This window comes from Hippichthys cyanospilos, chromosome 7 (assembly GCF_059441005.1).
Source record: "Hippichthys cyanospilos isolate Australia breed blue-spotted pipefish chromosome 7, RoL_Hcya_1.0, whole genome shotgun sequence".
Taxonomy (NCBI): domain Eukaryota; kingdom Metazoa; phylum Chordata; class Actinopteri; order Syngnathiformes; family Syngnathidae; genus Hippichthys; species Hippichthys cyanospilos.
In genome coordinates this window covers 20,316,705-20,344,545 of record NC_142375.1, presented here as the reverse complement: position 1 = coordinate 20,344,545, position 27,841 = coordinate 20,316,705, and the positions used below count along the sequence as shown (strand labels likewise).

At 39.2% G+C, this 27,841-nt stretch overlaps 3 protein-coding genes and 1 long non-coding RNA gene across 13 annotated transcripts in view; 2 read left to right on the top strand and 2 right to left on the bottom strand.

Annotated features, from left to right (window-relative positions):
* Positions 1-1,059, bottom strand: part of gstcd (glutathione S-transferase, C-terminal domain containing) — a 37,267-nt gene extending 36,208 nt beyond the window's left edge. Inside the window, exon 1 of the mRNA XM_088418475.1 lies at positions 515-1,059. Coding sequence (XP_088274601.1) covers positions 515-925 — 411 coding nt within the window. The 5' untranslated portion in view covers positions 926-1,059. The remainder of the gene's footprint in view (positions 1-514) is intronic.
* Positions 1,060-1,417: 358 nt separating this feature from the next.
* Positions 1,418-14,644, top strand: ints12 (integrator complex subunit 12). 9 transcript variants are annotated; one of them, XR_015866184.1, is made up of 10 exons: positions 1,418-1,546; positions 2,039-2,202; positions 2,501-2,641; positions 3,475-3,653; positions 4,353-4,512; positions 4,636-4,782; positions 5,450-6,043; positions 9,161-9,748; positions 10,340-10,368; positions 10,476-11,260. XR_015866184.1 is itself a non-coding variant. In XM_088419796.1 (8 exons), exons 2-7 carry the CDS (start codon positions 2,047-2,049, stop codon positions 6,017-6,019), a joined length of 1,353 nt encoding a protein of 450 aa, XP_088275922.1. In that variant the 5' UTR covers positions 1,418-1,546; positions 2,039-2,046; the 3' UTR covers positions 6,020-6,043; positions 13,792-14,644. The 9 variants fall into 9 exon arrangements, 5 of the variants coding, with proteins under 5 accessions (XP_088275922.1, XP_088275921.1, XP_088275920.1 ...); XR_015866185.1 differs by lacking the exon at positions 9,161-9,748; XR_015866183.1 differs by having other exon boundaries at positions 9,161-9,188; positions 10,340-11,260.
* arhgef38 (Rho guanine nucleotide exchange factor 38) lies at positions 7,834-26,572 on the bottom strand. Of its 2 annotated transcripts, none has more exons than XM_088419790.1 (14): positions 26,244-26,572; positions 20,232-20,416; positions 19,036-19,153; positions 18,792-18,939; positions 17,951-17,968; positions 17,677-17,876; positions 17,485-17,615; positions 17,276-17,380; positions 17,087-17,191; positions 16,028-16,396; positions 15,784-15,921; positions 13,819-14,020; positions 10,443-10,726; positions 7,834-8,344 (listed from the first exon to the last, which is right to left on the bottom strand). In XM_088419790.1, the coding sequence occupies exons 1-14, from the start codon at positions 26,437-26,439 to the stop codon at positions 8,162-8,164; spliced, it is 2,382 nt and encodes a 793-aa protein (XP_088275916.1). In that variant the 5' UTR covers positions 26,440-26,572; the 3' UTR covers positions 7,834-8,161. The 2 variants fall into 2 exon arrangements, with proteins under 2 accessions (XP_088275916.1, XP_088275917.1); XM_088419791.1 differs by lacking the exon at positions 26,244-26,572 and adding an exon at positions 26,074-26,208.
* On the top strand, positions 25,856-26,800 carry LOC148421542 (uncharacterized). The gene is made up of 3 exons (XR_015866186.1): positions 25,856-26,181; positions 26,251-26,364; positions 26,424-26,800. It is a non-coding gene; the product is annotated as an uncharacterized LOC148421542 (long non-coding RNA).
* Positions 26,801-27,841: the final 1,041 nt, after the last annotated feature.

The window sequence follows — 27,841 nt, the reverse complement described above, 5'->3', positions numbered from 1 at the left end:
TTTAAAATAACGAATTAAAAAAAAGAATTAGAAGGTTTTTTTTTCCCAGACTTACAATTTCTACTGGTTGTAGTTAAAGCATGGTTTGTATTTTCATTCATGGAGGTGGCGCTTCATCTCCAAATCACCGATACCCACTTAAGTTAACGTGACAGTTCTTATATGTGGTACAATAAGCCGTCAGATCGCCAAGCACACATTCCTCCCAAGCACGTACATTGACAACTTTTTATATTTGAATGTGTGTCAGTAGTCAGAGGCTAACACCTACTACTAATAACATTGCAGCTCTGCTTACCCACCTCACAGCCAAATTCATGGTTTGAGATTTGGGAGCGTTACAGCAGAGTTACATAGTCCACCGTGAGGTCAAATTTCAGAACCCATGCTCACAAACAAATTTTGAGAAAACTGTCAGATAAAAGCACCTCAAATACCCAACTAACTGCATACGTTAGTAAAATGTTTGTTTACAATTGTTATTTTGCAAATTGCTGTCCTAGATACCACGAACCTCAGCACAGGCTTTGAGACAAGTCTTCTTGAAGCCAAGAAGTTCCTGCACATCATTCCTGGAGGGGTCAGCCTCGACGCTCTTGTTGATGATGTGTCTCAAGACCACGGCCAGTCCAGCTCTGCAAAGTCTTCCGGTTTCGTCCAGTACGGCAGGTAGACGGCAGCCTCGCACCAGGATGGGCAAATCCTCCGGTTGGACGTCCTGCACGTCCAAGAACCCTGGCAGCTGACCCTGAAGGGTCTGAGAGCTGTCGAGCTTGCTGGAGACGAGGTGGACTTTGAAAGACTTGCACTCGCAGTAGGACAGGAGGAAAAAGACGATGGAGGAGTGTAAGGGAAGACGCGGAGCTTCATCTTGGAAAGTATCCTCAAGGAAAAGGGAGGCATGTCGCTGCTTAAGGTTTTTCATTGGGAAACAGTGACCGTTAAAATAGCAACTTTTGACAATGTTCAAGTCACATCTCCATTCACGTGGTCTTGTTACGACGAGCGAAGCCCAAACAACCCACGACGTAAATAAAAAGTTCCGGGTATTCTTCTTCTTTTAATTCGCCCGAGCTCTAGTGGTTCCACAGCGCCATCTATCGCCATTAGTTAAAAAATACTATAATTCTTCCTCGTCTTTGCTTTTGAGAATATTCCAAATAATATATTTACTCGTCAATTCCTGATATGTCTTGAAGAGTGACGCTGTTCTTCCCCGCAAAAAAAAAAAAAAAAATATATATATATATATATATATATATATATATATATATATATATATATATATATATATATATATATATATATATATATATATATATATATATATATATATATATATATATATATATATATATATATTCTTTTTTTTTTAAAGGCTCATCAAGGGTTCCGCCCTTGTGAGCAGGTCGGACATGTTTGATCATAGCACCGGTTGAATTTCGGGAGAAAGCAATTTCCGCCTGTGAACTACAAACTATTTTAACGTCATTATTTTTGCCACGTTAGCGGAGCCGACGCGTTTCTACTTGGGGGTGGATAACAGGTAAGAACCTTGAATAGACAGTAGGACATTTTACCCCAATCACCTTTGCTACGAGTTTTCGCATCTGTAGGGTCACTACAAAGGGAGTGTTAGTGCTGTACTACATCTCAAACCAATCATCGCACTCTCAAGACTTTGATGAATTCTTGTGATGGAAGACCCAAAGCTTTCTGAACCACTCTGAAAAAATTGTGTTTAAATCGGTCAGTGTTACGAAGCATTTGAAACGAATAAGTGTGGTGCCAACTCGCTGCTTTCTGAAACACTAAACCAATTTGAAGCTGTTCTGTAAAAATGGTTTCGTGTTTTTGAAGCATTTGACACAAACCTCGTTTCGGTGGTCTTGTGATTTTCCACCAGATACAACGGGGCATCAAAATGAAGTTTGCCTTGAATGCTTGACACTTGAGTCTTCATCGAGTGTAACATCACTAATGTATAGTATTGTAATACTACATTCCAGATAATTGTTGTTAAATGCTTTCTCCTCAGTATAAGCCATGGCTGGACCAGTCAGTCTGGAGCTGGATCCCATCTTCCTGAAGGGTCTGAGTTACCTACATTCCAAGAGCAAAGATTCCGCTGAGAAGCTCAAAGCCCTTCTCGACGAATCCCTATCCAGAGGGAGCGACACGTCCTATCGCCTGGTGCAAAAAGTATGTTTGTATTACCAATAAATGCTTATCCTCATAGAAGAAATTGGTTGTGTTGTTATCGCAGGAGGTGTGTCTGAGAACTGCCAGAAAAATACATTTCATATCCAAACTACATGGTTTTGCCCCTTGAATATGTGCCATTTGATCAGGGAGTAATTTAAGTAGCTAATATTAGCAGATGTTGACAGTTTTCACTCCTCTTAATGCAACATTCCAATGCAGTTCATTTGACGTTCCATAAATTGAGGCCTTGTGAGATATATTGAAGTATAACATGTATGGTTTTGTCCATTTTCAGGATCTAGAGGTGTCAAAGGGGTCCGTCTCAAAACTTAGCTTTAGCAAACAAGACTCCAAGGCCTCCTCCTCCTCCAGCATAGGTAGCAAATCCAGCTCGGAAAAGAGTAAGAAGGACACCGATAGAAGATCTTCTGACAAGGTACAAATAATGTCACTTAATTTTACTATCGTATTTTCAGCTTTTTAGATAGGATGGCACAACACAATCCTTTGAATCATCTTCCTAAAAACTTGCCCCATATTTACAGATTGAATTATAAACTTTAGTTCAAGGTATTATGCTGTGTCCCACTATTGACATATATCTCCTGTTACCTTTTTTGACTAGTCTATGTACCATAACAATTCTCCTGGTTAATATTAATGCAGTATGCCATGATCAGATTTGGCGTCCAGTCGTTAACACCCATTCCAACCATTTGCCATTGTTTTTTTTTCCCTATTTTTTCCCTCGCTAGCTGACCTCATTAAGCCTCCATAGAAAAGTTCTTGAAAAGCCGTCACAGACAGCTGTTAACTGCATTGTGTAACATCTCCGCTCCGTGCAGGCAAGAATGGCTGCAGGAATGTTGTCTCACAAAGCATGTTTCCCCAACTCGTGTCAACTCAGTTTAATATAACCAGCAAAACCAAAAAGGCGTTAGGATTCAATTTTACGAGACAAATTTGGGTTTTATATTCTGTGTAGTTACTTATGCAATTTAGCATGAGTGGCAGTTGATGGAAAATCTTGAAAATATTTGTTAGAAGAGCTTGGCAAAATTTGGGAATTGGCAACCAGTTTAGGGTGTACCCCACCTCTTACCCCAAATCAGCTGGGATAGGCTCCATCTTACCTGCAAGGTAAATGAAGACAGGCAGACAGCAGTCAAATTTATATTTATTTTTGTTTGAAATTTGTGAACAATTTAAAAAAATCCCCACCAAAATGACTATCTTGTCCCTGGAATCCCCACGCACCGCTCGCTACAGGTTCGAGTTGACTTCGGTGATGTGGATCTACCGAAAAAGCCCCGTTTAGACAAACAGGACCGTTCGTCGCCAGTTACCGTGCAGACGAGCAAAGACCTCCTACCTAACATCAACGACTATGACGAAACCAACGCAGACGACTTTGCCATGGAGATGGGCCTGGCATGCGTGGTTTGTAGGTATGTGCTTATGGTTTTTGTTCTTATATTCAAATTGTGATTATTACCTATACAATGACTAATTTTTTATGTGTGTGTCTTGTATACCTAAGTTGACTGTTCAACCAAACACTCCAAGTACCGTATTTTCCGCACTATAAGGCGCAGCGGATTATAAGGCGCACCCCCAATCAATGACATATTCTAAAACTTTTTCCATATAAAAGGCGCGCCGGATTATAAGACGCACCCTCAATTAATAATATATCTTAAAACTTTTTCTATCACAGTATAGTAATACTCAAAGTAATAACAATAATAACTCAAATAATAACTCTCAATAGCATAATAACTCAATGTCAATATGAGCAACCTTGTTCAGCTGTAAACACACAAAAAAAACAGGTAAAGCTTACTTTATCAGTTTATTCCCCATCTTCAAATCCCGATCTCAATATTGATCCATATATAAGGCGCACCTGATTATAAGGCGCACCATCAGCTTAAAAAAAGGCTTTTAGGGGCGCCTTATAGTGCGGAAATTACGGTAATGTTCTATCTATGCAGTATTTTGTCATATCACTATTTTTTGCCCCCATCCTTAGTTTACGTGTACTGAAATCGTCATCCAATAATAATTTTCTGTCATAGTTGATAGGCAGGGAAAACGTGTACTTGTACAGTATTTAATTGCATGATTTTGTTTGTGTTTCACCAAAGACAAATGACAGTGTCCATGGGCAACCAGCTGGTAGAGTGCCAGGAGTGTCATAACTTGTATCATCAGGACTGCCACAAGCCCCAAGTGACAGACAAAGAAGTTAATGACCCCAGGCTGGTGTGGTATTGCGCCCGCTGCACCAGACAAATGAAGCGTATGGTGAGAAACATCTTTTCTAACCTTCTGCAAATTGTTTCATCTTCGCTAAAAAAAAAAAAAAAAAAAAATCCCTGTTTGATTTGTTTTTGCCATAATTATAACGAACTTATTTGTTTTCGCCAGGCCCAAAAGCCTCCGCAAAAGCCTTCCCCAGCCTCTTCTTCATCAGCGCCCGTTGTTATAAAAGATACTCTGGTGAAAAAGGCCGAGCTTAAAACCAAGCCGGACACGGCTAGCACCTTCCAGGCATTTAAACGGACAGAAGTGAAGGTATGTGTTAAAAAACTGTTTGACAGGTGTTTAAATCAGCGATAAGCAACTGATTTAAAAAAAAAAAAAAGGCAAATTTAGATTTTTCATGAAATATGAGGGAAACTAAGAAAAAACAGGAAAAATTCTTAAAACAATATAAAAAGAATCAATTGATATGTGAATATGCAGGCGTTGATTGTAATATCATTGTGCACCACTAGGTGGCAGGCACATCATAGCAAATAACACTGGCTTTTCCTTCCCTCCACTTCAACTGATTATGCGGAATATTTTTTTAAGGATTTGAAATGTGCAGGACAAAAATATCACAATAATAATATTGAAACTTTTAGTAAGTTAATTTATATGGTAAAAACGTTATCCATATGTGTTTAATGTTGATTTTTTTGTTAGTTTATCAGATGTGTGCCGTTCTTGAATGGTCATTTTTTATTTTTTTGTGTATCTTTGTAGTACTGATGGCAGATTGTGGCTCTCTCTAGCTTTTGGGTTGCCTATTTTTGGTTTAAATGTTTGTGGATTTTGTCAAAAATGGTCGCTATTGGTTGCGTAGCGGCTCAAATAGTTGTCGTTTGCCAGGCTGTCTGACAGGTGTAAATAGCACCCCCTATTGTTTCTGACAATTAAATGCAGTTGAACAAAACTATTGAACCTTCTTTTGCAGACTTCCACAACATCAGCCAACCCCACCAGCAACAATTCCTCGTCAGGCAGCGGTCTAACGGGCTGGGCCGCGTTTGGCGCTAAGACCAGTCCATCCCTTCCCGTCAGCTCCAAATTGGGTTCCTCTGGACCGAGCGGGAGCAACAAGACAATATCTACCGCGCCCGGTCAGAAACCAGTTGGTCTTTCCGGTCTGGCCGGGGCCAAGTCCGGACTGGGGCCTGCGAAGATCCCCGGGAGCGGCAATGGAAACGGTTCGGGCCAGGTCTCCCTGAAACCGCCCCCCTTGACCTTGGGCAAGCAGCCACTCAGCCGTTCGTCGAGCAGCGAGAGCCAGGGGAAGGGTTCCGCCTTGGCTTCCGGGGCGGGTTCCCCAGGTAGCTCCCAGGCCAGCCCGGGAGGTAGCGGGACGGGCGGAAATAATAACGGAGGAGGTAACGGAAACAACGGGAACGGCTCCAAGGTTCCGGCGGGGGAAAAAGCGCCAACGTCCCAAGAGTCGCAGTTCAACGCCATGAAACGCTTGCAGCTGGTGAAGAAAAAAGCGGCTCAGAAGAAGATCAAGAAATAAGCCGTTCAGCTGACTTTTGGCACGGTACTACTGAATCTTTCTCTTTTCCGCCATTTTTCCAGCTTGACCCACTGTTCGTTAAATGGTCAAAGAATCAGACACGTTTTGTGGAATTCCAGTCCTCGAGGGCCGGCATCCTGCATGTTTTGCGGTTTCCTTTCCTCAATACACCTGATTCAAATGATTAGCTCATTAGCAAGCTCTGCAGGAGCTCCAAAATGATCCCATTCATTTGAATCAGATGAAAAAGGTTTGAAAACATGTAGGATACCGGCCCTCGAGGACTGGTTCCACACCTGTGCCACGTTTTTCTTTTTTGTCACGCCACACCAATATACAAATTCACAAAAGTCAAAAGAGTTTGGAAACGCCAATTTCATATGCTCTGACATCATCATAGGTGTGGAATTCCAGTCCTTGAGGGCCGGCATCCTGCATGCTTTGCAGTTTTCTTGCCCCAACACACCTGATTCAAATGATTAGCTCATTAGCAAGCTCTGCAGGAGCTCCAAAATGACCCCATTCATTTGAATCAGGTGTTTTTGAGGGAAAACGTTTGAAAACATGTAGGATACCGGCCCTCAAGGACTGGAGTTCCACACCTGTGCCACGTCTTTCTTTTTTGTCACGCCACTCGAATATAAAAATTCACAACAGTCAAAAGTTTGGAAACTCCAATTTCATATGCTCTGACATCATCATAGGTGTGGAATTCCAGTCCTCGAGGGCCGGCATCCTGCATGCTTTGCAGTTTTCTTGCCCCAACACACCTGATTCAAATGATTAGCTCATTAGCAAGCTCTGCAGGAGCTCCAAAATGACCCCATTCATTTGAATCAGGTGTTTTTGAGGGAAAAGGTTTGAAAACATGTAGGATACCGGCCCTCGAGGACTGGAGTTCCACACCTGTGCCACGTTTTTCTTTTTTGTCAAGCCACACCAATATACAAATTCACAAAAGTCAAAAGAGTTTGGAAACGTCAATTTCATATGCTCTGACATCATCATAGGTGTGGAATTCCAGTCCTCGAGGGCCGGCATCCTGCATGCTTTGCAGTTTTCTTGCCCCAACACACCTGATTCAAATGATTAGCTCATTAGCAAGCTCTGCAGGAGCTCCAAAATGACCCCATTCATTTGAATCAGGTGTTTTTGAGGGAAAAGGTTTGAAAACATGTAGGATACCGGCCCTCGAGGACTGGAGTTCCACACCTGTGCCACGTTTTTCTTTTTTGTCACGCCACACCAATATAAAAATTCACAAAAGTCAAAAGACTTTGGAAACGCCAATTTCATATGCTCTAACATCATCAATTCAAGTTATTAACTCTTGAAAATGTACAGCTGTGACCCGAAAGTCATTCCAGGTCATAAAGCGTCACACTTTCCATAAAACTGACCCACAGATGCGCAACGCTGTATATCCGTGCTTATACTTTGAAGAATCGAAACGGTCTTGTTTACCAAATTCAGAAGGCCGTTGGATTGTTTGGCGGGGTGAGAAATGATGAGTCATGCATTAGAGGGCGTTTCCAAACTTTTGACTGGGAACACATTAGTTCATCAGTGATCTTGAATCTATGATGAGATCAAACCTTCTCATACTTGAAAATTATGTATGAAAAATGCTGCTGGCTATCTGTGCCTCATTCTATCCCAACTAATGGAGCCTGAGATAAAGTGTTTATAAAATGTGTTAGATAAAAATATAAAAAGTGTTAGATAAAAATTTTTTTTAAAGAAATTAAATTTCTGAATATGAACATCATGTGGTCATGTGATAAAATGAATAATTGTGAATTAAAAAAAATAAGTCATTTTCATAGAGGTTGTTTAATAATCTTGTAACAAAATAAAAACAGTCATACTTTTCACATTAAATTTCTTTGATAAATTACTCTTTAGTACATCTAAATATGCATTGATATAAAATTTTGCTTCACAAATATGACTTCTTCAACAACAGTTAAGGTGCTTAGCACAGCAGCTTGTATGATAAAATGTTCTTCATGAGGTCACGTCAATATGACACATTTGGTTTCACAAAGTGACATTCAGCTGAAACGCTCAGTGAAACTTCAGTATAGTTTGAAACACCGAAAATTTCTTTAAAGTAGGAAATTTTGGGCATTTTTTTTTTTTTTATGCATAGGACATTCTTCCAAGGTAGTTAGCAGGAACATATCCCCGTTGGCCATCAGCTTCCGCTAGCCACCATTCCTTATTCCCGCCGAGGTCGTTGAACTGCAAGATGCGTACGTGCTGGTACTCCTGCAAGGTCAGCTCCTGCTCACAACGGGCTTGAAACGCGTACACGGCGTAAAACTGTGTGAGGAAAAAAAAAAAAAATTGTCACCATTTCTCCATGATTTACGCCCTGTGAAGTTCTTTGCCCGTAAAGTACCTCCTAACCCGATAGTTGACTTCTAGCCCATCTGTTTCAGTTATATTTAACTTTGGAAATACATTTGTAGTGATAGTTCTAGACTTATTTTAGTCATTTGTTTTTTTTCTGGCTCAAAATTTCCCATTAATTCCGATGCATATCCATGTAACCCTTAACAAAATAAAGGCATGCAGCGTTTTGCCTAAGCTGTGGAAAGGAGCTATACATTTTCATGTTTCAATTAATTTGCTCTCAATTTGAAAAGCAAACTGCAACATAAATTTAGGTTTACCGATACTTGTGGAGAATTTCATAGACTGAAGCGCCTTCACGTAAACCTATTTGAGAACCTCTTTAGGGTTCACAATTGACTTTTTTTTCCCCCCGAAGTGCGTTTCCTTACAAAATAATTCTAATACACTCCTAGTAAAATACACTGGGCAATATTTTATTTAGCTATAAATTTTCATGTTATATTTTAAGGAGCTATAAATTTTCATGTTTCAATTAATTTGTTCTTAATTTGAAAAGCAAACTGCAACATAAATTTAGGTTTACCGATACTCGTGGAGAATCTCACTTACACACTGAGGCGCCTTCACGTAAACCTATTTGAGAACCTCTTTAGGGTTCACAATTGAGTTTTTTTCCTCCGAGGTGTGTTTCCTTACAAAAATATTCTAATACTCCTAGTATAATACATTCTGGGCAATATTTTATTTATTTTCGGTTTATTTTTTTCTGACTGCATGCAGGAGGAAGAAGCTGTGAGACAAAGGAGCTGTAAGTTTTCATGTTCCAATTAATTTGCTCTTAATTTGAAAAGCAAACTGCAACATAAATTTAGGTTTACCGATACTTGTGGAGAATCTCACACACTGAGGCGCCTTCACATTAACCTATTTGAGAACCTCTTTAGGGTTCACAATTGAGTTTTTTTTCCCCCGAAGTACGTTTCCTTACAAAATAATTCTAATACACTCCTAGTAAAATACACTGGGCAATATTTTATTTAGCTATAAATTTTCATGTTATATTTTAAGGAGCTATAAATTTTCATGTTTCAATTAATTTGTTCTTAATTTGAAAAGCAAACTGCAACATAAATTTAGGTTTACCGATACTCGTGGAGAATCTCACTTACACACTGAGGCGCCTTCACGTAAACCTATTTGAGAACCTCTTTAGGGTTCACAATTGAGTTTTTTTCCCCCGAGGTGTGTTTCCTTACAAAAATATTCTAATACTCCTAGTATAATACATTCTGGGCAATATTTTATTTATTTTCGGTTTATTTTTTTCTGACTGCATGCAGGAGGAAGAAGCTGTGAGACAAAGGAGCTGTAAGTTTTCATGTTCCAATTAATTTGCTCTTAATTTGAAAAGCAAACTGCAACATAAATTTAGGTTTACCGATACTTGTGGAGAATCTCACACACTGAGGCGCCTTCACATAAACCTATTTGAGAACCTCTTTAGGGTTCACAATTGAGTTTTTTTCCCCCGAAGTACGTTTCCTTACAAAATAATTCTAATACACTCCTAGTAAAATACACTGGGCAATATTTTATTTAGCTATAAATTTTCATGTTATATTTTAAGGAGCTATAAATTTTCATGTTTCAATTAATTTGCTCTCAATTTGAAAAGCAAACTGCGGCATAAATTTAGATTTGCCGATACTTGCGGAGAATCTCACTTACACACTGAAGCGCCTTCACGTACCCCTATTTGAGAACCACTTTTTTTTAATACAACTTAGGTGCAAATAACATTGTAAACAATTTTTTTACTTGGCTTTTAGGGTTCACAATTTAGTTTTTTTTTTCTTCTAGGTGCGTTTTTTTTGCAAAATAATTCTAATACACTCCTAGTAAAATACACTGGGCAATATTTTATTTATTTTCGGTTTGTTTTTTTCTGACTGCATGCAGGAGGAAGCTTGACTGCGGCAATCAAACCAGTAGGTGGCACTGTTTGCTCGATTTTGCCATCAGCATCGTTGCTAGTGTGACTGTTGGACGTTTCAATCCGTACCTGCTGAGCGTCCGCGTCACTCATGGTCTCTAGGTCCTCTGGTGTGTCCAAATCACCCTGAAGGCCTGACAGGTTGGAGCTGCTGTCGGTGGCGTTCAGACTGAAGCTCCTCAGGCTGCTGCTGCCACTGCCCGAGACGAAAAGGCTCAGGTTGTCAAAGTCCTCGTCAACCAGGACGGGCGGCTGCTGTTTTTGTTGCTGTTTGGTTGTCTGGCCTCCTCTCTGCGAGTCTCTCAGAGGGTTGTACTGCTTTAAGAACGTGGAGTACACGTATCCCTCTGCGCCTAATTGATGAAGTCAGAAAAAGGATTCAAACAGTGCTTTCGTTTTATTCCGTTAGGTAACTCCAAAAGATAGATTGTGTACATCATTTGTTTAATGTTGGGCTCATCTGCTGAAAAATTGTCCCTTTAATGACAATGTATGTCTGTAAAAACACACATAATAAAAGGGTCACTAGAATACAATTTAGCAATGCGTTGGTTCATGTTCCAATTAATTTGCTCTTAATCCGAAAAGAAAATGTATTGTTTCTAGCCTGGCATCAAAAATAACATTGGAGTTGTTGAAACCCTGATAAACCCCATTCAAATTTTACACCACCCCACCCAAAAAGCGCCGTCACGTGCCCCCCCAAGGGTACTTTCACTCACATGAAAAACACTCCTCTGAATGAACGATTTATTGACGTAAGACTACAGTAAAAAAAAAAAAAAGTTATTTATGATTGGACTCATCTACAGCTTTGTGATAACTTGTTTGCATATTCACAGTTGAGAGGTGTATGCAGCTCCCAATAAATCAGAAGGAACTACAGTGGGTACTTGGGATTTTCAATAAAACAAACAAACACATGCACAAATACTTCAAAGCTAATTATTGAATTAATTGTTTCAGGAAAATATAAATTCATAAAACAAATTTTATGTCAATAAGTTACTAAATTTGATTATTATAAAAAAAACATATTTTCCCCCCATACTAGAATGGTTCGACCCAACTTGTTAGGTGCCACCTCTCGTTACCTGTCAAGTTAATGATTTCTTTTTGTGAACACACCTCTACTTTGATCCCAAAAGAGGACACTTTAATATTTTTCTGTGGACAAACATTTATTATTTTTTAGAACAAGTCACACACTTTGTTGATTATTTTTGGGGAATCAAATATTTATTAATAAATAAGTTAATGATTGATTTTTGTGAAGCGATCTCTACTGTAATCCCAAAACAGGGCGCTTTATGTTGAATATGTGGACCAATATTTATTTATGATTATTTGTTTTTGAGAGCAGGTCTGACACTTTATGTTGATTTTTTTTTTTGTTATTAAATATTAAGTTAATTATTTATTTTTGTGAACAGATTTCTACTGCAACCCCAAATCAGGTCATTTTATGTTTAGTATTTTTCAGTGGACAAATATTTATTCGTAATTTATTTTTTGAGAACAGATCTGACACTTTATATTGATTATTTTTTGTGGAAAAATATGTAATAATTATGTGATTTCTTTTTGTCAACAAATCTCTTCTATGATCCAAAAGAAGACACTTTAGGTTGTTTATGTTTTTGTGGACCAATACAAATGAAGTTTGAAAGGGTCTAAAGTTGAAAAAATCAGACACTAATGACAACTTTTAAGCCTTTTTTTAACCCCAAAATGCTTCGCACTAAAAAAGATTTCACAGGGGGTACATCACTAAAAAAACGGTGCTTTAAAAATATGTTTCTCCAGTGTTTTATCCCAAGCAATCAACTAGCTATTCTATTGAGAAAACGGCCATCCGACAGTAAAGCAAAATTCACTTCATATCTTTGAATATTCCCATTATTGGTTTCTGTTTGTAGCTACAAGCTATACTAAAACTCTTGCCAGGTACAGAGAAAGACATCAGGAATAAAATCCATCAAAACAAGCAAATCCAACCCCAACTTGTTGAGATTCCTGTAATCTCAAGGGGATAGACAAGTCTGTTGTACTTCTATTTGTATGTAGCACTCACAAAAAACAAAAAAAAGCAAGAACAAGGAAGTATAAGAGCAGAATATATTTTCTTCTTGTTTTGGAATTGTCAGCCGCTTGTAAGGCTTTTCATTTCTAAGTAACGCTGCTGACAACTCACGCTGGTTTGTTGTCGAGTGTTACGAGGGAACAGGTCCCCAGAGGAAAGGATTTAGACTCGGCAACTTTCATAAGAGCACCTGGGAATCGCTCTTCTTTGTAAGAAAGTTTTCTTTGTGGAAATTAAGGACAATCTGCAGAGGCTTGATGGTCAGAAGAAGGTGTCAAATTCAGACTCGTATGAATGGATTAGGTTCTAGTTTTGGCTTGAGGGCCACGAAAGGTTTTGAGATTTGACAAAGGTGCTGGACTAGGAGCAGATGGATGGAGTGTTTTGATAATCCACCTCATAATAAAAAAATAACCATATATTTCAATGGAAAATTAACATAAGCCTTACAACATCGTTATTCCAGTCCCATGAATTTAATGATTTATCGAAATGACTAACAACAACTGAAAATTCTTTTTTTTTACTATTTTTATTATATTTTATATATTTTTTGATATATTTTATTATATTTACTATTTTACTAGGTTACTATTTTAAAGCAGTGATAGTGCCACGATCCCATAGTTGGGCCAGGCAGGTGGCATTATGTTACAAATTGATTTTTGGATTTTTTTTGTGATGTCATAAAAGAATCGACAAAACCACTAGGGAGCTGAAATTTCCAGCGGATGATCAAAACATGTAACATTTGAAAACGATTCTGACATTTCTGTATGATTGCGGCTGGTCGTGCCAAATTTTGTGTAGAAAAATGATCATTGTCCAAATTTTTGACCATATAAAACCATTATAATTGCAATTTTTGAGATGCAATTTAATAGGGTTAATAACATCGATTTTCCTGCGATTTTTGCAACATTCCGTCGAGTAGCGGTCAAACTATATCAGCAAACGGAAAATTCTTTGTTGACTTGTTTCACCTCAAGACGGTAGGTGGCGTAGAGACCGGTTAATGGCCATGTTTTAGAGCATAGGTGTGGAACTCCAGTCCTCGAGGGCCGGCATCCTGCATGTTTTCCGGTTGTCTTTCCCCAACACACCTGATTCAAATAATTAGCTCATTAGCAAGCTCCGCAGGAGCTTCAAAATGATCCCAATCATTTGAATCAGGTGTTTTTGAGGGAAAAGGTTTGAAAACATGTAGGATACCGGCCCTCGAGGACTGGAGTTCCACACCTGTGTTTTAGAGCGTCATCTTAACGGGCCTCATCAGGCTCCGAATTTTGCTCAGGCCCGGGCCAGACCTATTTTTTCCTCGCCTCCCTCGATCAGATGACTTCATGCGCATCCGCAACTTGCCTCCGGTGTGCACCAGCCAGCGGCTGCTGCTGCCCAGCGGGTCCGTGTCCTCCAGCAAGGCCACCAGCTCCCCCTCCAGCAAGCTGAGGTCCTCGTTCTGGCAGCCGTTGCACTTCCTCTTCAGCTGGTACAGACGACTCGGGGGATATTCGGCCAGCAGTCGGGCACGTTGTTCTTCCGTCTGATGCTCCACCTCCGGCGTCTGGAAGGCAAAAAGTGTCGTCGGTTACGTATGTCGTATGCGAGGCGGCACGCTGTGTGGAGCTTCAGGTGGATGGAGTTCTTCCAGGGAAACATAACAGGGAAAGCTTTTTAAGTGTAAATGCCTGCGACCTGATGGAGCATGGAATTGCCCCAGTTAATCACCACCTGGAGGTGTCCTTTGTGTTCATCTTTATCACTCGGAATTTTCCACCAAACTGTGAAACTCTTTGAGGGAAACGAGGGACTTTGAACTTGACTTCCAGACAGACGATCTTGACACTGAACTGATGAAGCCTCTCAAACGTGGAGCGGTTAGCAACTGTTGCGGGTTTGAATCTAGGTCAGCTCCTGGCTTTCTCCGCGTGCCGTTTTTGTTTTGATCTCACGCGGTCCCAAACCACGTACGCTATTAATGCTAACGCATTAAATTGGATTCATCGATAATGAGAGCGCATGTCAGATTTTTAATGTGACGGACGCTAAAAATGCTAACACATTAAATTGCATTTATCCATAATGAGAGCGCATGTCAGATTTTTAATGTGAAGATTGTGGAGTTCATATTTTTGACTGGAAAACGTATTGGAATTAATCTGCGAGTATCAAAAAATACTTTTTCAAGAACATTCAAAGACATTTTTAGGTATGTTCGAACATATTCAAATATGTTCAAACGTACTTGCAAATGGGTTGAAACACTTTTGTGTTTTAACAAATACTTTCGAACGTCCTTGTAAATATGTTTGAACGTACTTGTATGCTAAATGCTAAAAACTTAGCATTATATCCGATGTGCATGGCATTATGGGAAAAATGCCAAATATACGTCATAATAAACTCCAGAAATCTCTAATAAATAATTTTTACTGATGGAATTTTGAATGTATTTGTATGATATAAGAAAAAATGCTAATTAAAAAAAAACATTTTTTTTCTTCGCTAAAACGTTAGCCTGCAAGTATGTTTGAGTGTATTTGCATTCACATTCAAACGTGTTTCTAAATATGTTTTCACATACTTGCCTTTATGGATTTAAATATGTTCGGACGTACATGCAAATACGTTAAAATCCGCAAGTATGCCCAACGTATATGCTCAAACGTATTTGCGAGTATGTTTGAATGCATATGCCAATACGTTGCAACGTACTTGCAAATATGTTCAAACTTATTTGTAAGTACGTTTGAATGAGTTTGCCGTGCTCCGTGCTTTCGTATGTATGTTAAAGACAAGAAATTATTTTCAATCTCTTCAAAATCAGGTTGTATGCATGTAAGACTCAAGATTGACTTCATTATTTACCAAACATGGGACGTTAAAGGGATAGTGTGTAAGATATACGCCGTTTTTCATTACGGACAGCAGGGGGTGCCGCATTTACCATTGTCCATGGTGATAACAAACATGGCCGCCTCTGGAGGTGCCACCCCTCATGTAATATAATTTCATAACGAGACCTGAGTATTTTTTAAACATACAGTTGGGCTTTCAGTACACACAAGTTTTTGAAATTTACATTCAATTCATTCCTTTTTAATGAAAATCTTACACACTGTCCCTTTAAGGTTACTTTAAGACTCTAAAACGGCTTCAGTTTTTTCGAGAAAATATATGTGAGGTTGGTTCACTGACAACCCTGATGAAGCTCCACCTCGCACAAGATAAACGACATAGAAACGGGCGAAAGTATTGCAATCCGACCTCAAGACGGGAATAATCTACTGTACATGCAAATGATTTTCCCGAGACCGCTTATCTCACCGCTATTTTCTTGTCCCGTTGTCTCTCGAAGCTGACTTTCCGCTCCATTAGTTTCTGTGCGTTCTCCTTGACAAACGCCAGATTGTTCAGTTCGTCCATGATGCTGTTCTGCACCTCGGCGATGTTAGACAATGGAGCCTGGGAAAGATGCTGCAAATTAGCATTTTAATGTAATAATTATGCTAGATAAGGTATTGCTCTTCTGTGTGTGTGTGTGGGGGGGGGGGGGGGGGGGGGGGCTCACTGGTAGCTGCTGTATGGCGGGAGCACCCAACAATATTTCCCCCATTAGGTCTCTGAGCAAGGTTACGATATACACCGCACAGTTATTGAGGATGGCGTAGGCAGCCATGTTGAACCGCTGCAACTCCTCCACGAGCAAGGCGTTGAGTGCCTCGTAGTCCCTCCTGGCGGGACCGGGCGGATCCACGGATACCAGGCACGGGGTGGAGGAAGAGGTAGATGACGACGAGGGAGAAAAAGACGAGCGCTCCAAGCGGCTGCAGTAATCCAGCAGTTTGTCGTAACGTTTCTGGATGAGCTTTTGAGGCGCCGTGAACATGCCCTGAAGAGATAAAAGCGGGCCGAGAACCAGGCGCTCCGTGTTGTCTTTCTGTGGGAAGACAACATTGGAAGTTGTTTGTGGATTTTATGCGGGAAATGGGTCTCAAAAAGGAAATGTCAACACTGCGGAGCTGCTACTACTTGTCTAAAAAGCTAACATGCTAAACTCATGTTAGCTTTTTAGACGTAAGAAAAAAATCATCAAGGTTAAGAGTATCATAGGGTGATTATTTATTGAAATTGTAGGATTTCGGCCTACAAAACGTAATTCTTTAATCAAATATTAGACACTATAGTCAAACTCAAGGCCCATGGACCAGATCAAGATCGCTAAATCATTTTATGTGGCCTGAGAAAGCAAATCATGATGATGCTGCTAAAATCTGTTTTAAAATGTCATTTGTAATAAATAATGGATTTTTTTCAATATTTTTGCAAACATTTTTTTTCCTTTACTGTAGCTTTGAATAATAATTCAAAAGGCAATCACTCTTGACTTCTGATTTGTAAAATAGTAAGTCACCAATTTGGTTTGAATATGTCATAAAATGGACCCCCAGGTTACAGCGTCCCTGTCTTACGTTTTTTTCATGTTGCGAAGTGGAATACAAGGTTTTTTCGTCCCCTCTTTACAGTATTTTCCCCGCTTTGTGACAAAAACAACTGTCATGACCCTAGGGTTATTTTGTAAACATCACATATATTTCATATGAGATTTCAATCATACTTTTTGACTCACATAATGCTCATACGGGTCATCACTTTTAGTGTGCGATGAGCCATTTGACTCCCTGATGATGCTCTCCATTTCGTGAATATTGTTAACAGCAACAGACACCATCTCCTGAATTAAGCAGAACCATCAAAGCATGAGAAAACAAAAAACAAAAAAACGACATTTTGTACTGTGAAAAGTGTTTTAACCAACCTGAGTGTACTGCAGATAAGTTTGGACGTTCTTAACCAAAAGCCTTACAGCTTTCTCCAGGCTCCTGAACAGCTTCTCCTCCCTGTCGAAAATTTCATCCCTCACCTGCAGGCGAAAATCAAAATTTCAAACCTTGAGAAGAACCCAGAATAATAGCTAACAATTTCGAAGGAACGACACGGTGAATTCCAACGTTAGTTTTTCCTTACTTGTGGCTCAACTCCTGTGAGGATCTTGAGATAACCCGCAAACCTGTCACCTTTCTTCCTAATGGAGTGAATGTTGAACTTGTGAAGTTTACGCAGAGTTCCTTCATCCTCTGATTTCTTGTACTTCATCACTGAAACGCGGATGGACAGTTTGTAAGATGACTTTTCATCCAGCAGGTGTAATCATCTCACCTATGTCCTTGCGTCTCTTGAACTCGTTGATGTTAATATTTATGATCTTCACGGTGGTGAAGGCCTCCTGCAACGGTCGGAAATCGGGGTGGTCCTCGGGCGTGGCCTGCCACAGCTCGCCTAGCAGTAGCGGGTACTTCATGATCCTCTGGACTGGCTTGATGAGGAGCGAGCCCATGTCCAGCAGGTGCGGTTTCCCTCTGCGTCGCAAAAACAATCAATGAAAATCGACCTCGAAAAATACGTTCGGATTTGACATTTTTGGGATACTCACGCTTGGTCGTAGAGTTTCCTGAAATTGAAAGGAGATCCAAGATACAAATATTAGCTGGCATTTGTGATATTAATTTCATAACAGACTTAACAGTAAGAAAAATTTCCCAATTCCCCAAATTTTCTTTACAATGCTGCAGGGCTGCACAATTAATCGAATTTTAATCGCGATCGCCGCATTGGCCGCCACGATTAATTACGCAGATCCTCGGCGATATTAACCCTTGTGCGGGAGTTTGTCCAATCCTGTGATCTTTACATCAAAGACATTTCACATAAAAGGGAATGCATTGAAACAAGTCAGGGGAGCTGAAATTTCATCCAGATGTCAAAGTGCAACAAGGCACAACAAATGACCCAAAAATGACATTGTTCAGGGCATCAGTTATTGACCAATCATGGCTCAGCTTTTAAATGTCACATGACCCCTGAGCAACCCCGATGTCATTTTCAGGTAACAGCCATTGACAAAATGGCTACACCTTGAGACGAATAAAATTAGTGAATTTTGCTGATTAATTCATATAATATAAACACGAAATTCATCATAATACAATTTTTAGATTAGCGCATGCATTTAGAATATATTGTTATTAAAAAAAAAATTGTGTTGACTTTCCCATGAATTATTTTACTGCCATTGGCGACTATACACGTCAAGGTCCATATTCAGTCAAAAAACCATTTTGCCTCGTCTGGGAATTAATTAGTTAACCGTTATTTCTCTTTAATTGTTAGCGGATAAGGAGAGGGATGAATACATGTTTTTATTTTCAGCACTTACAAAAAAAGGGAACCGCCTGAGTTGCAGCTTGAATTGATTATCATGAGGAAGTACTTACTTCAGAGCTAATACACACGAGGTGAAATGTTGCTTTATTCCTTCCTCTTTTTCGTAGGATTCCAGCACCATATTGGCGTCGTCGTGATGGTAACAGTAAATCTTATACACATCCTCTAAAGCTGCCTTTGCCTGGATGAATACTTCTCCTTCACGTTAAAAACAAAAACATTTCCACAAATGATATCAGCGCGGGACGCTCAGCATTCGGGCGTTGAAGCGTAGCGGACGACGGTGACGATTACCGATAATAACGGCCTCGGGATCCGGGTCGGACGTGGCTTCCCGAAGTCTGTTTAGGAGCGCAGCCGATACCTCGCTCACCGTCTCCATGTTGGTGAAGAGACGATCCACGTCGACGACCTGAGATAACACGGTGAAGAGGACATTAATTCTTCTTCAACTTGCTAGCAAATATTGAATGTGCTTTTAATGTACGGTATGCCTTCATGATATTTACAGGGTGATTTTGATCATCCGGTATTAATATTGTGGTTAGCACGTCCGACTCGCGGTTAAGAGTCCCGAGTTCAATTCCAGCTCGACTGCGCCTTCCTGTGTGGGGTTTGCATGTTCTCCCCATGCCCACATGGGTTCTTTCCGGCCACTTTGGCTTCCTACTACATTCTAAAAACATGCTCGAATTATCCTTACATAGGTGTTATTGGGGACATGATTTGTTGTTTGAATAGTTGGAGTTTTCACAAGTATACAATACCAGCCCAACATTTTCAAACATCTTCAATTTCAATGTTTTTATCATTATTCCCTACATTATTAATTAATACTGAAGTCATGCAGACCAGCAGTTCTCACATGGAGGTACAAGTGCCACCGGGAGTACTTTTGAAGGTGTCGTACTGTACATGGGATTTTCCGAAAGTAAGCAGGAATCTAGTTTAATGCGTTTTGATATCGTGACAGGAACAGTATGGGTTTCATTTCAAATTGAAAGTGAATTAAATGGAACATGAGTTATCCTGAATTCTCTTACAAAATTTGGCCTTTATTATGTGAAATTTTATACAGGGGCCAAGTCCCCCCTTAGGAAAGAGAAAACTTTTAACCCCCCCCACACACACACACACACACACACACATACTCGACGCAGTCTTTATAAATAAGAATATTATCAATAAGAATTGTATAAGTATACCTAAGCCTGTAACCGTTTCTACATTAACAAAAGAAAAAAGCAATTTCAACTCTCAACAACTGTTATATACTTTTAACAGCGTTTATATGGGTTACAGCTTAGTCTAAAACTGAAAAAAAAAGCATTACACTTCACGTGACAAAAACAAAGCCCCCCCTGCCACACACACACACACACACGCACACACACACACACACACACACTATTTGAGAAGCACTGCATGCAGTATCTTCAGGAATTGCTAAGAAATTGATTGTCGAGTTGTTGCAATCCACAAGAACACACCTGTGCGTTTCTCAGAGGCTTCACCACTTCTCGGATGCACAACTGTAGGTCAGTGAGGTAGTCTTTTTCAGTCTGCATCAGCTCCTGGATGACTTTTGATCTGCGGGTCATCTTTCTGGAACGGACCTCCTCTGCGTCCATGGCGGGAGAGGCAGGGGTGGACAAGTCGTGGGGTGTCATTTTTTCTGCAGAAAAAACACATAATATTGAGTAGTTTGGTGGAATTCTTGTTAGCATGTTGTCGTGTTTAAGTCATCACAATTGTGCCTCATCACCAGTCACTTTACCGCATGCACCTTACAAACTCTGCACAGTGCAGGAAAGCTGCTAAATACATAATATTTACATAATATAATATATAATATGCTCTGAATGTAAGTCCATTCATTTATTAGTGGTTCATTATCACTGCTTTTGTTTTATTGCCTACTTTATTATTTGCTCGATTATGGAATGTAGTCTGCTCTGGGAAGCGAGCAGAAGAAGAATTTTATTGTGTGGTATTACTACGCATATGACAATAAAACTCGCCCTTGAACCCTCGCCTTGACACAATCAGCCAGTTCAGGTCTATTCAGGTCAGTTTTCGTGGTAATGAAAGTCACAGCCCATTGCAATCAAAGGGGCGGAGTCGTGAACTCAACCGTTAAAACAAGTCAAAAGAGTGCGTAAAATAAACCGCAATTCAATCTCCCTGGAATGTAAAGCCTAAAACAGACATGATATTTGTGAAAAATTAAAAAACAAAATGACTAATATTTGTCTGTCAGCTTAAACATAAAAAAGTAAATGCAGTAAAAGTCATATTAAAGAAAAGAATTGGTGTTAGTCCTGTAACCTTTGCCGCCTCTTTTTGGTACGTAGCATTAGTGCTGCTAGCATTTAGCCACTTAGCATTGCGATATCAAGGTCAAAGCACAGCTGAGGGCATAAGATGCTGGATGTGGTAATTGTGACATTGTTTTGCAATAAATTCAAAACTCCCAATACATGTCTGGAATTGACTGTAAGCACACCGTTTGTGTTTAAAGCGTTTAAAGCGAGCGTTTAAAGGTTTTAGCTCACGCGGGGAGCCGCTAACGTGCTGATCCATCAGGAAAGGGCATTTCTTTGGGGTGTAAAAAAAAAATAATAAAACTTTCTGAGCTGCCTGCAATATTTCACGGTGAACTAATTATTGTGACTGGAGCGCCACGAGGCCTCATTTAACATGCCAGTCAGGCTCACCGCTGTTTTTTTTTTTTTTTACGGCGCACACAGCCTAATCAGTCTGCGGCGGCTGTGCGCTTGACTTGAGGCAAGAGAGAAGCCGCCTCGCCGCCTAATCGATGCCACACACACGCCGCTTCTCGCTCGAGGCGCGATTGAGGGAGAAGGGATGGCTGCAGGGGTCTGGTGTCAGGTTACGGAACGAATGGCGCCGCTGATGTAATGCGCCGGTGTGCTCAGGCATTCCATCTGCTCCGCCGCCATTAATAAGCACACACCTTTGCGCGGACGTACACGTAGGCCGAGTGCATCTCACACACAAATATGCAAGCGCACAAACCGGCTATGTTGACCACAGGCCGACAGGGCACACCATAAAACGTAAACCTGACCTATTGTGGACTCACATTTAACTCATCTAGAACACATGTGTCAAACTCAAGGCCCGGGGGCCAAATCCGGCCCGCCACGTCATTTTATGTGGCCCACGAAAGCATATCATGTAAGTTTCCATGACCCTTGCTAAACTCTAGCTTGTCGTGTATAATGAAAAATAAGGTTGAGATTTTTTGGTTTGTTCTGTTACAGTAATAGAAACAATAAATGAACAAACTAGAATTCTTTACTTCTGATTTCAAAACAACTAAGCCATCAATTTGTTGTGTACAGTAATAATACTATGAGATCATTTAAAATCGACTTGGTTTCCTCAACATATCGGCCCAATGAAGGAAGTTCTCGCTACAAAATGGCCCGCGACAAAAATGAGTTTGACACCCCTGATCTAGAACCAGTCAATTTTAGACCCTGCTCAAGCAGTAACACAAAAAAAAGAAAAAAAAAAACATAAAAAGACGTCTTTGGGAGTGAATGAGTTAAGGTCTCATTTATTCTCTGTATTCTAAATCAGAATTGTCTGACTTGTTTTGTCAGAATTTTACCATTAACTCTTTCAATGCCAGGGACGTATTTTCACGTTTTTTTATTTAGATTATGGATATTTGTAATATGTAACATTTTGACGTTTTTTTCATTATGGACAGCATGAGGTGCTGCAGGTGCTGCATTTACCATTGTGGTATCTCCAGAGAAGTAAATATACATCACAGGGGCTTCATGAAGCTTCATTTTGCCATCACTACTTTTTAGCATGTTCTGTAGCTCAAAAAATCAGAGTTTAAGGCTAATTTGTGTGAACAAAAAGCCCTTTTGTCTACAACATGTACATATCTGCTCCCTGAACTGTCTTATACCAACTTTTTTAAAACTTGTAATCGGAAAAGGCCTCGTTCTGCCCATGATGCTTTACAATGGTGCAGACCATTTAATATGGTCTATTAAAACTGCAGCAGATCACATCCGGACTTCTTTGTCCAGTTCTTTTTCTTTTTGTGCCTCTTAGAGCAGGAGTTCCCATGAAAGTGGATCCAGGGCTTTTCACTGCCCGGGACCCATTGAAAAGGATCCGAGAGGCAGGAATATAAGATGCGGTGTATCCTGTATCGCCGTTGAGAAAAATGACATACCAGACTTGCTTTTCGCTTTCTAAATAGGCTTAATTGGGTCTTAATTGGATTTATGCAAGTTGCTTTTATTGTTTTTTAATTTTTTGCTGCAATTCTTAAAATATTATATTCACACAAGATTGAGCTGGAGCTGTTTTGTTTAGTAATTTGGAATATTACTAGTATGCAGCAGAACTTTGATTCAAGTTCAGTTTAAGGTTGCAAATAGTGTATATATCAAAATGTTAAAGGTAAATTTAACTCTCCAAAATACCTCATAATAATGTTTTCCATTAAGTCCCTGTTGTGTAAACACAGCATTGTGATTATTACTGCTTTTATAGAATATGAAATAAGCAGCAAAAAACAGGTAGTTGGTGACAACAGGTCAAAGTTCAACATAGCACAACCACTTAGTATCGCACTAAGTGCAAGAAATGACTGAAAACCGGCAAAATACTCCGCAAGTTAATACAACAAATATGGAGTTCAATGGAAAACTCGATTTAATGTGAAAAACAAAAGTCTTAAAGGCACATTGATTAAGTTTATCTATAGAGGTTATAGTGTATTTTCCATTCATCATCATCATCTGAATATTCTTAGTGTTTTGGGATTGTCATATATTGTAACGGAATTAGCACCCAATACGCTATCTAAGATCATTTTTAGAAATACGGTACTTTCTTCACTATAAGGCGCACCTAAAAGCCTTAATTTTTTTTCAAAAAGCTGATGGTGCACCTTATAATCAGGTGCGCCTTATATATGGATCAATATTGAGCTTGGTAGATGGGGAATGAACTGATGACGTAAGCTTTACCTGTTTCTTTTGTGTGTTTACAGTTGAACAAGGTTGCCCATACTGACATTGAGTTATTATGCTATTGAGAGTTTAGAGTTATTATTTGAGATATTATTGTTATTACTTTGAGTATTACTATATTGTGATTGAAAAAGTTTCAAAATATGTCATTAATTGAGAGTGCGCCTTATAATCCGGTGCGCCTTATATATGAAAAAAGTTTTCAAATATGTCATTAATTGAGGGTGCGCCTTATAATCTGGTGCGTCTTTTATATGGAAAAAGTTTTCAAATATGTCATTAATCGAGGGTGCGCCTTAAAATCCGGTGCGCCTTATAGTGCGGAAAATACGGTAAATGGCAGTCATCATCAAGGCTTTGCGTCTATTAGGTTTCAGGAGTGTTTGTAGGATTGCTTTGAATGCATAGCGAGACATTCTGAGGTCACGTTGCGCAGGTTGACCAACCTGTCCGGCAGGCAGGTGACATCTTTTTTTACTTGCGAGCAGGTCCGCTCACGTGTTTCCTCTTTCTGATGAAGTCATCGCACTGTCAATATTTGCAATGGTAATATCCCTGTAAATATGTAATATGCTACGTCGGCGCGCGTGTGCGGGCCGAAGCCAAAACGGGGACGAGCGGCAGGTTTACTGAAAACAACGAGGGTTGCCGCTTCGCAGGTTTGTCCGGGCTGGAACTGAAATTGCCAAACGGAATTGGAGAGGAGTCAAGTGAACTGTAAACAGCTGTTGATAAGCCGCGCGTGTGAAAGCTGCTTTATCGGCCGGCTAGAAAAAGGGAAGTAAGCTAGTTTGACGAAAAATGGTCAAGTCGCGGGACAAGAGTTGCAGGAAAGCCCGCATAGTTTTGATTACTCTCAGGATGATGTCACTCATTTGGCCTGAAGCGCAGCATTCCCAAGAATCGACGCCCGTACGCAGGTTGTCTGGGAATATGCGTGAAAACGCCGCGTCAGCATCTTGAACGCCGTCTTTGGCAGGAATAAAATGAGTTTGAGGACCCCGAAATTTCAGACATCGATTTGGGACTTGCTAAAATCATTCGGCGTTTGTTTGCGTTCAAAATATCGATTTTCAAGTCGGTGAGATGTTTATTTTTGTTCGGAAAGAGTATACGTGTGCGTTCGTGTGTGTATGCTGCGCAACCTGGCAACTCAGCCCGTATCCTCTGATGATTGCAGAGGTCTATGGAGCAAATAACATCGAGGTCATTAGAGATGTTTTTTTTCATTATGTTTTGCTAACAAGAGGAACCAAAGAATGTCTTTTGAACCTCAAAGTTACAATGACATCTAAATGCATCATTCATTGGAAAACATGACAGATAAGCTATGCTAACATCACTGTTAAATTCACCAGTAGCTGATCAAATATTAACTAAACTTAATGTTGATCATGAGATTAATTGACAAGTAAATAAGCTAACAGAAAATACAGGAAATTGTTTGGGACGATTTCAAAACTATGAAAAAGATACATAAGTGGCTAATGTGTGAATATGTCGTATTATTTGAAGCTTGAAGGTTAAAACTTGACTTATTTATGACTTACACATGAATGGCGTCATGCAAATCACAAGTTAATGAATTCATATTTTTCCAAAAATCACTGCTCTAATGTAGTCCAGTGATTCTCAATCGGCAAGTCACTTCTGTCAGCAAATCTACTTTAATGCTTATAATGCCATGTCAGGAGCTGTGTGTTTTCTTTTCAAATGAAGAGCAAATTAACTGGAACATGAATGGAGCAACTTATTTTTTTATTATTATTAATGTGTTGTAATATAGTAATGTCGCAAAATACCGTATGCCTTTATTTTGTTACATTTGATATGCTTCGTATTGTCCTTAGTGATGCAGTTATTTGGCGTAAATAAAACAGATGACGTTACGCAATCTATCTCCTGCAATGGTTGAATTATATGTACATAGGGATACCACTATAAACGTAGTAGTAGTAGTAGTAGTAGCAGTAGTAGTAGTAGTAGTAGTAGTAGTAGTAGTAGCAGTAGTAGTAGTAGTAGTAGAAGTAGTAGTAGTAGTAGTAGTAGTAGCAGTAGTAGTAGTAGTAGTATTGTTGTTATTGTTGTTGCTGCTAGTATTATTGTTGTTATCATTTTTTACAAAATATATAGCCATCTAATAAGATGAAAATGGCTTGCGCTCTTTCGTAATGCAATATTCGTTTTTGGGGTCTTCTGAAAAATAATTTTGGAGCTACAAGGATTCGGCCCCAGGCCGGGGTTATGCGACCCACTTCTGAAAATCATTAGTGAAAAGCACGAGCGTGCACGGCTTGTTTACCAGTTGGTGCGCGCCACACTTATCTGCACGGTTTGCATACGTGGCTCGGTCCCCGCGAGACTATCTGAGGAACATAACAGGTGCACAGTATCCATGGCTATCTTCAAGGTCTCACTAGTCGCCGTGTAAAAGTTTTCCGTGTTTCGCACGTGTGTTCTGAGGCACCTTACCTTTAAGTTTAGCGCTGTACTCCGTCTTATCGGACTGACTGCGCCTCACCAAGGTCCCCAGGTTGATGTCACCTTTGCAGGTGTCATCCGCCACGATGCTGTCCGTCTTCCTCCTCTCCAGGTAACGCAGGAACACAGGTCGGTTCCGGCGCTTCACCGCCTTCTCCTTGTTCTTCTCAGCCCCGCCGGCCTCCATGATGAGCTTCCCCAGTAGCTCGTCCGGGAGCGGGAACAGGTGCGCTGTTTCCCCAGTGTGCTGGTTACCTGCTCCGCGCAGGTAACGAGGCTCCTCCCCTCCCCTCTTCCACCTGACATGAGAGTTGTGAGGACACGCCTCCCCTCTGCCGCGGGATGGAACTTTCCTTTGAAAACTTTCGCGAGCGAGAAAGCCGAGAGAAATTGTCACTGCTCCCTCGTGACCCTCTTGTGAAGAAAAAAAATTTGAAGCGTATTCATAACCTAATAATACGTCAAATAAAGAATTTGATTGTTTTGCAATTCAAACTGTTTGAATGTCATTGTATTCTTTTTCAACAGATGAAATGTTTTTAATTACTTATAGATGCTCAACATATTAACAATGTAATGACTGAGCAAAAAAATGTGAATATGAAAATATTTCATTGAAGCAGTCATATTAATTTTCATTGCATTGATTGTAAGTTTTTATATGGTTAAAACAATCTGTAAAAATCATGAGCATATCAATGCAAGTTTGTGTTTATTTGTCATGACAAATTATTGTTATGCATATTCAACCTATAAATATGATTATATTTATACTTATTGATTGTGATGGACATCGTTATTACTCTTGCTATTGACTTGAAAAAAATCGTGAGATGTTATTCAATATGAAATAGAACATTAATTACCGTAATACAAAAAATAGTAACATTAATGAATTCAAAAGTGTATTCAATGCATTTATACATACAATACAAACACTATATTTCCTTTTATTGCTTCTTTTAAATAATCATTTATTTTATTCATGAAAATACATTGAAATATTAATATAGTACAATATAAAATTAATAATAAAATAATACAAAATATATAAAATTTTTATATAAATGTGAAAATATATATAATATATTTAATTTTGTTACTTTCATTTTTTCATTTTGTTTTTTTAAATATATTCAAGCATTAATATATTACAATATAATATTATTAATAAAATAATCCTAGAGTACAATTAATACAATATACATTTTTTCACAATTATACAATTATGAATTAATATATAAAATGTTAAAAATAATATAAAATAATAAAAATAATTTATAAAAAAAAATAATAAAAATAATTATTAAAATATATTAAAATATGAATATATAACAATATAAGATTAATAATAAAATAATAAAAAATATATACAATTAATAAATGAATGTTAAAAAATATATACAATATTAAAACTGTAAATACAATGAAATAAATCATGTTGTAAGCAGCTGAATATTAAAAAAAAAGATTTTTCATTGACCAAAAAAATGTTGTATTGTTACAAATTATGCATCAGATGTTAGGCAGGTCCAGCAGGTTCTATAGTAGCCCTATGAATGGATCCATTCACTCTATTGAAAGCGAGT

Coding starts and splice junctions, on each gene's coding strand:
- arhgef38 (XM_088419790.1), bottom strand. CDS start 26,439: ATGGAGGCCGGCGGGGCTGAGAAGAACAAGGAGAAGGCGGTGAAGCGC. Junction 17,616..17,676: donor CAAGAGACGCAAGGACATAG/GTGAGATGATTA, acceptor TCCGCGTTTCAG/TGATGAAGTACAAGAAATCA. Junction 17,192..17,275: donor CTTATCTGCAGTACACTCAG/GTTGGTTAAAAC, acceptor TGCTTAATTCAG/GAGATGGTGTCTGTTGCTGT.
- ints12 (XM_088419796.1), top strand. CDS start 2,047: ATGGCTGGACCAGTCAGTCTGGAGCTGGATCCCATCTTCCTGAAGGGT. Junction 2,203..2,500: donor CCTATCGCCTGGTGCAAAAA/GTATGTTTGTAT, acceptor GTCCATTTTCAG/GATCTAGAGGTGTCAAAGGG. Junction 4,513..4,635: donor CCAGACAAATGAAGCGTATG/GTGAGAAACATC, acceptor TGTTTTCGCCAG/GCCCAAAAGCCTCCGCAAAA.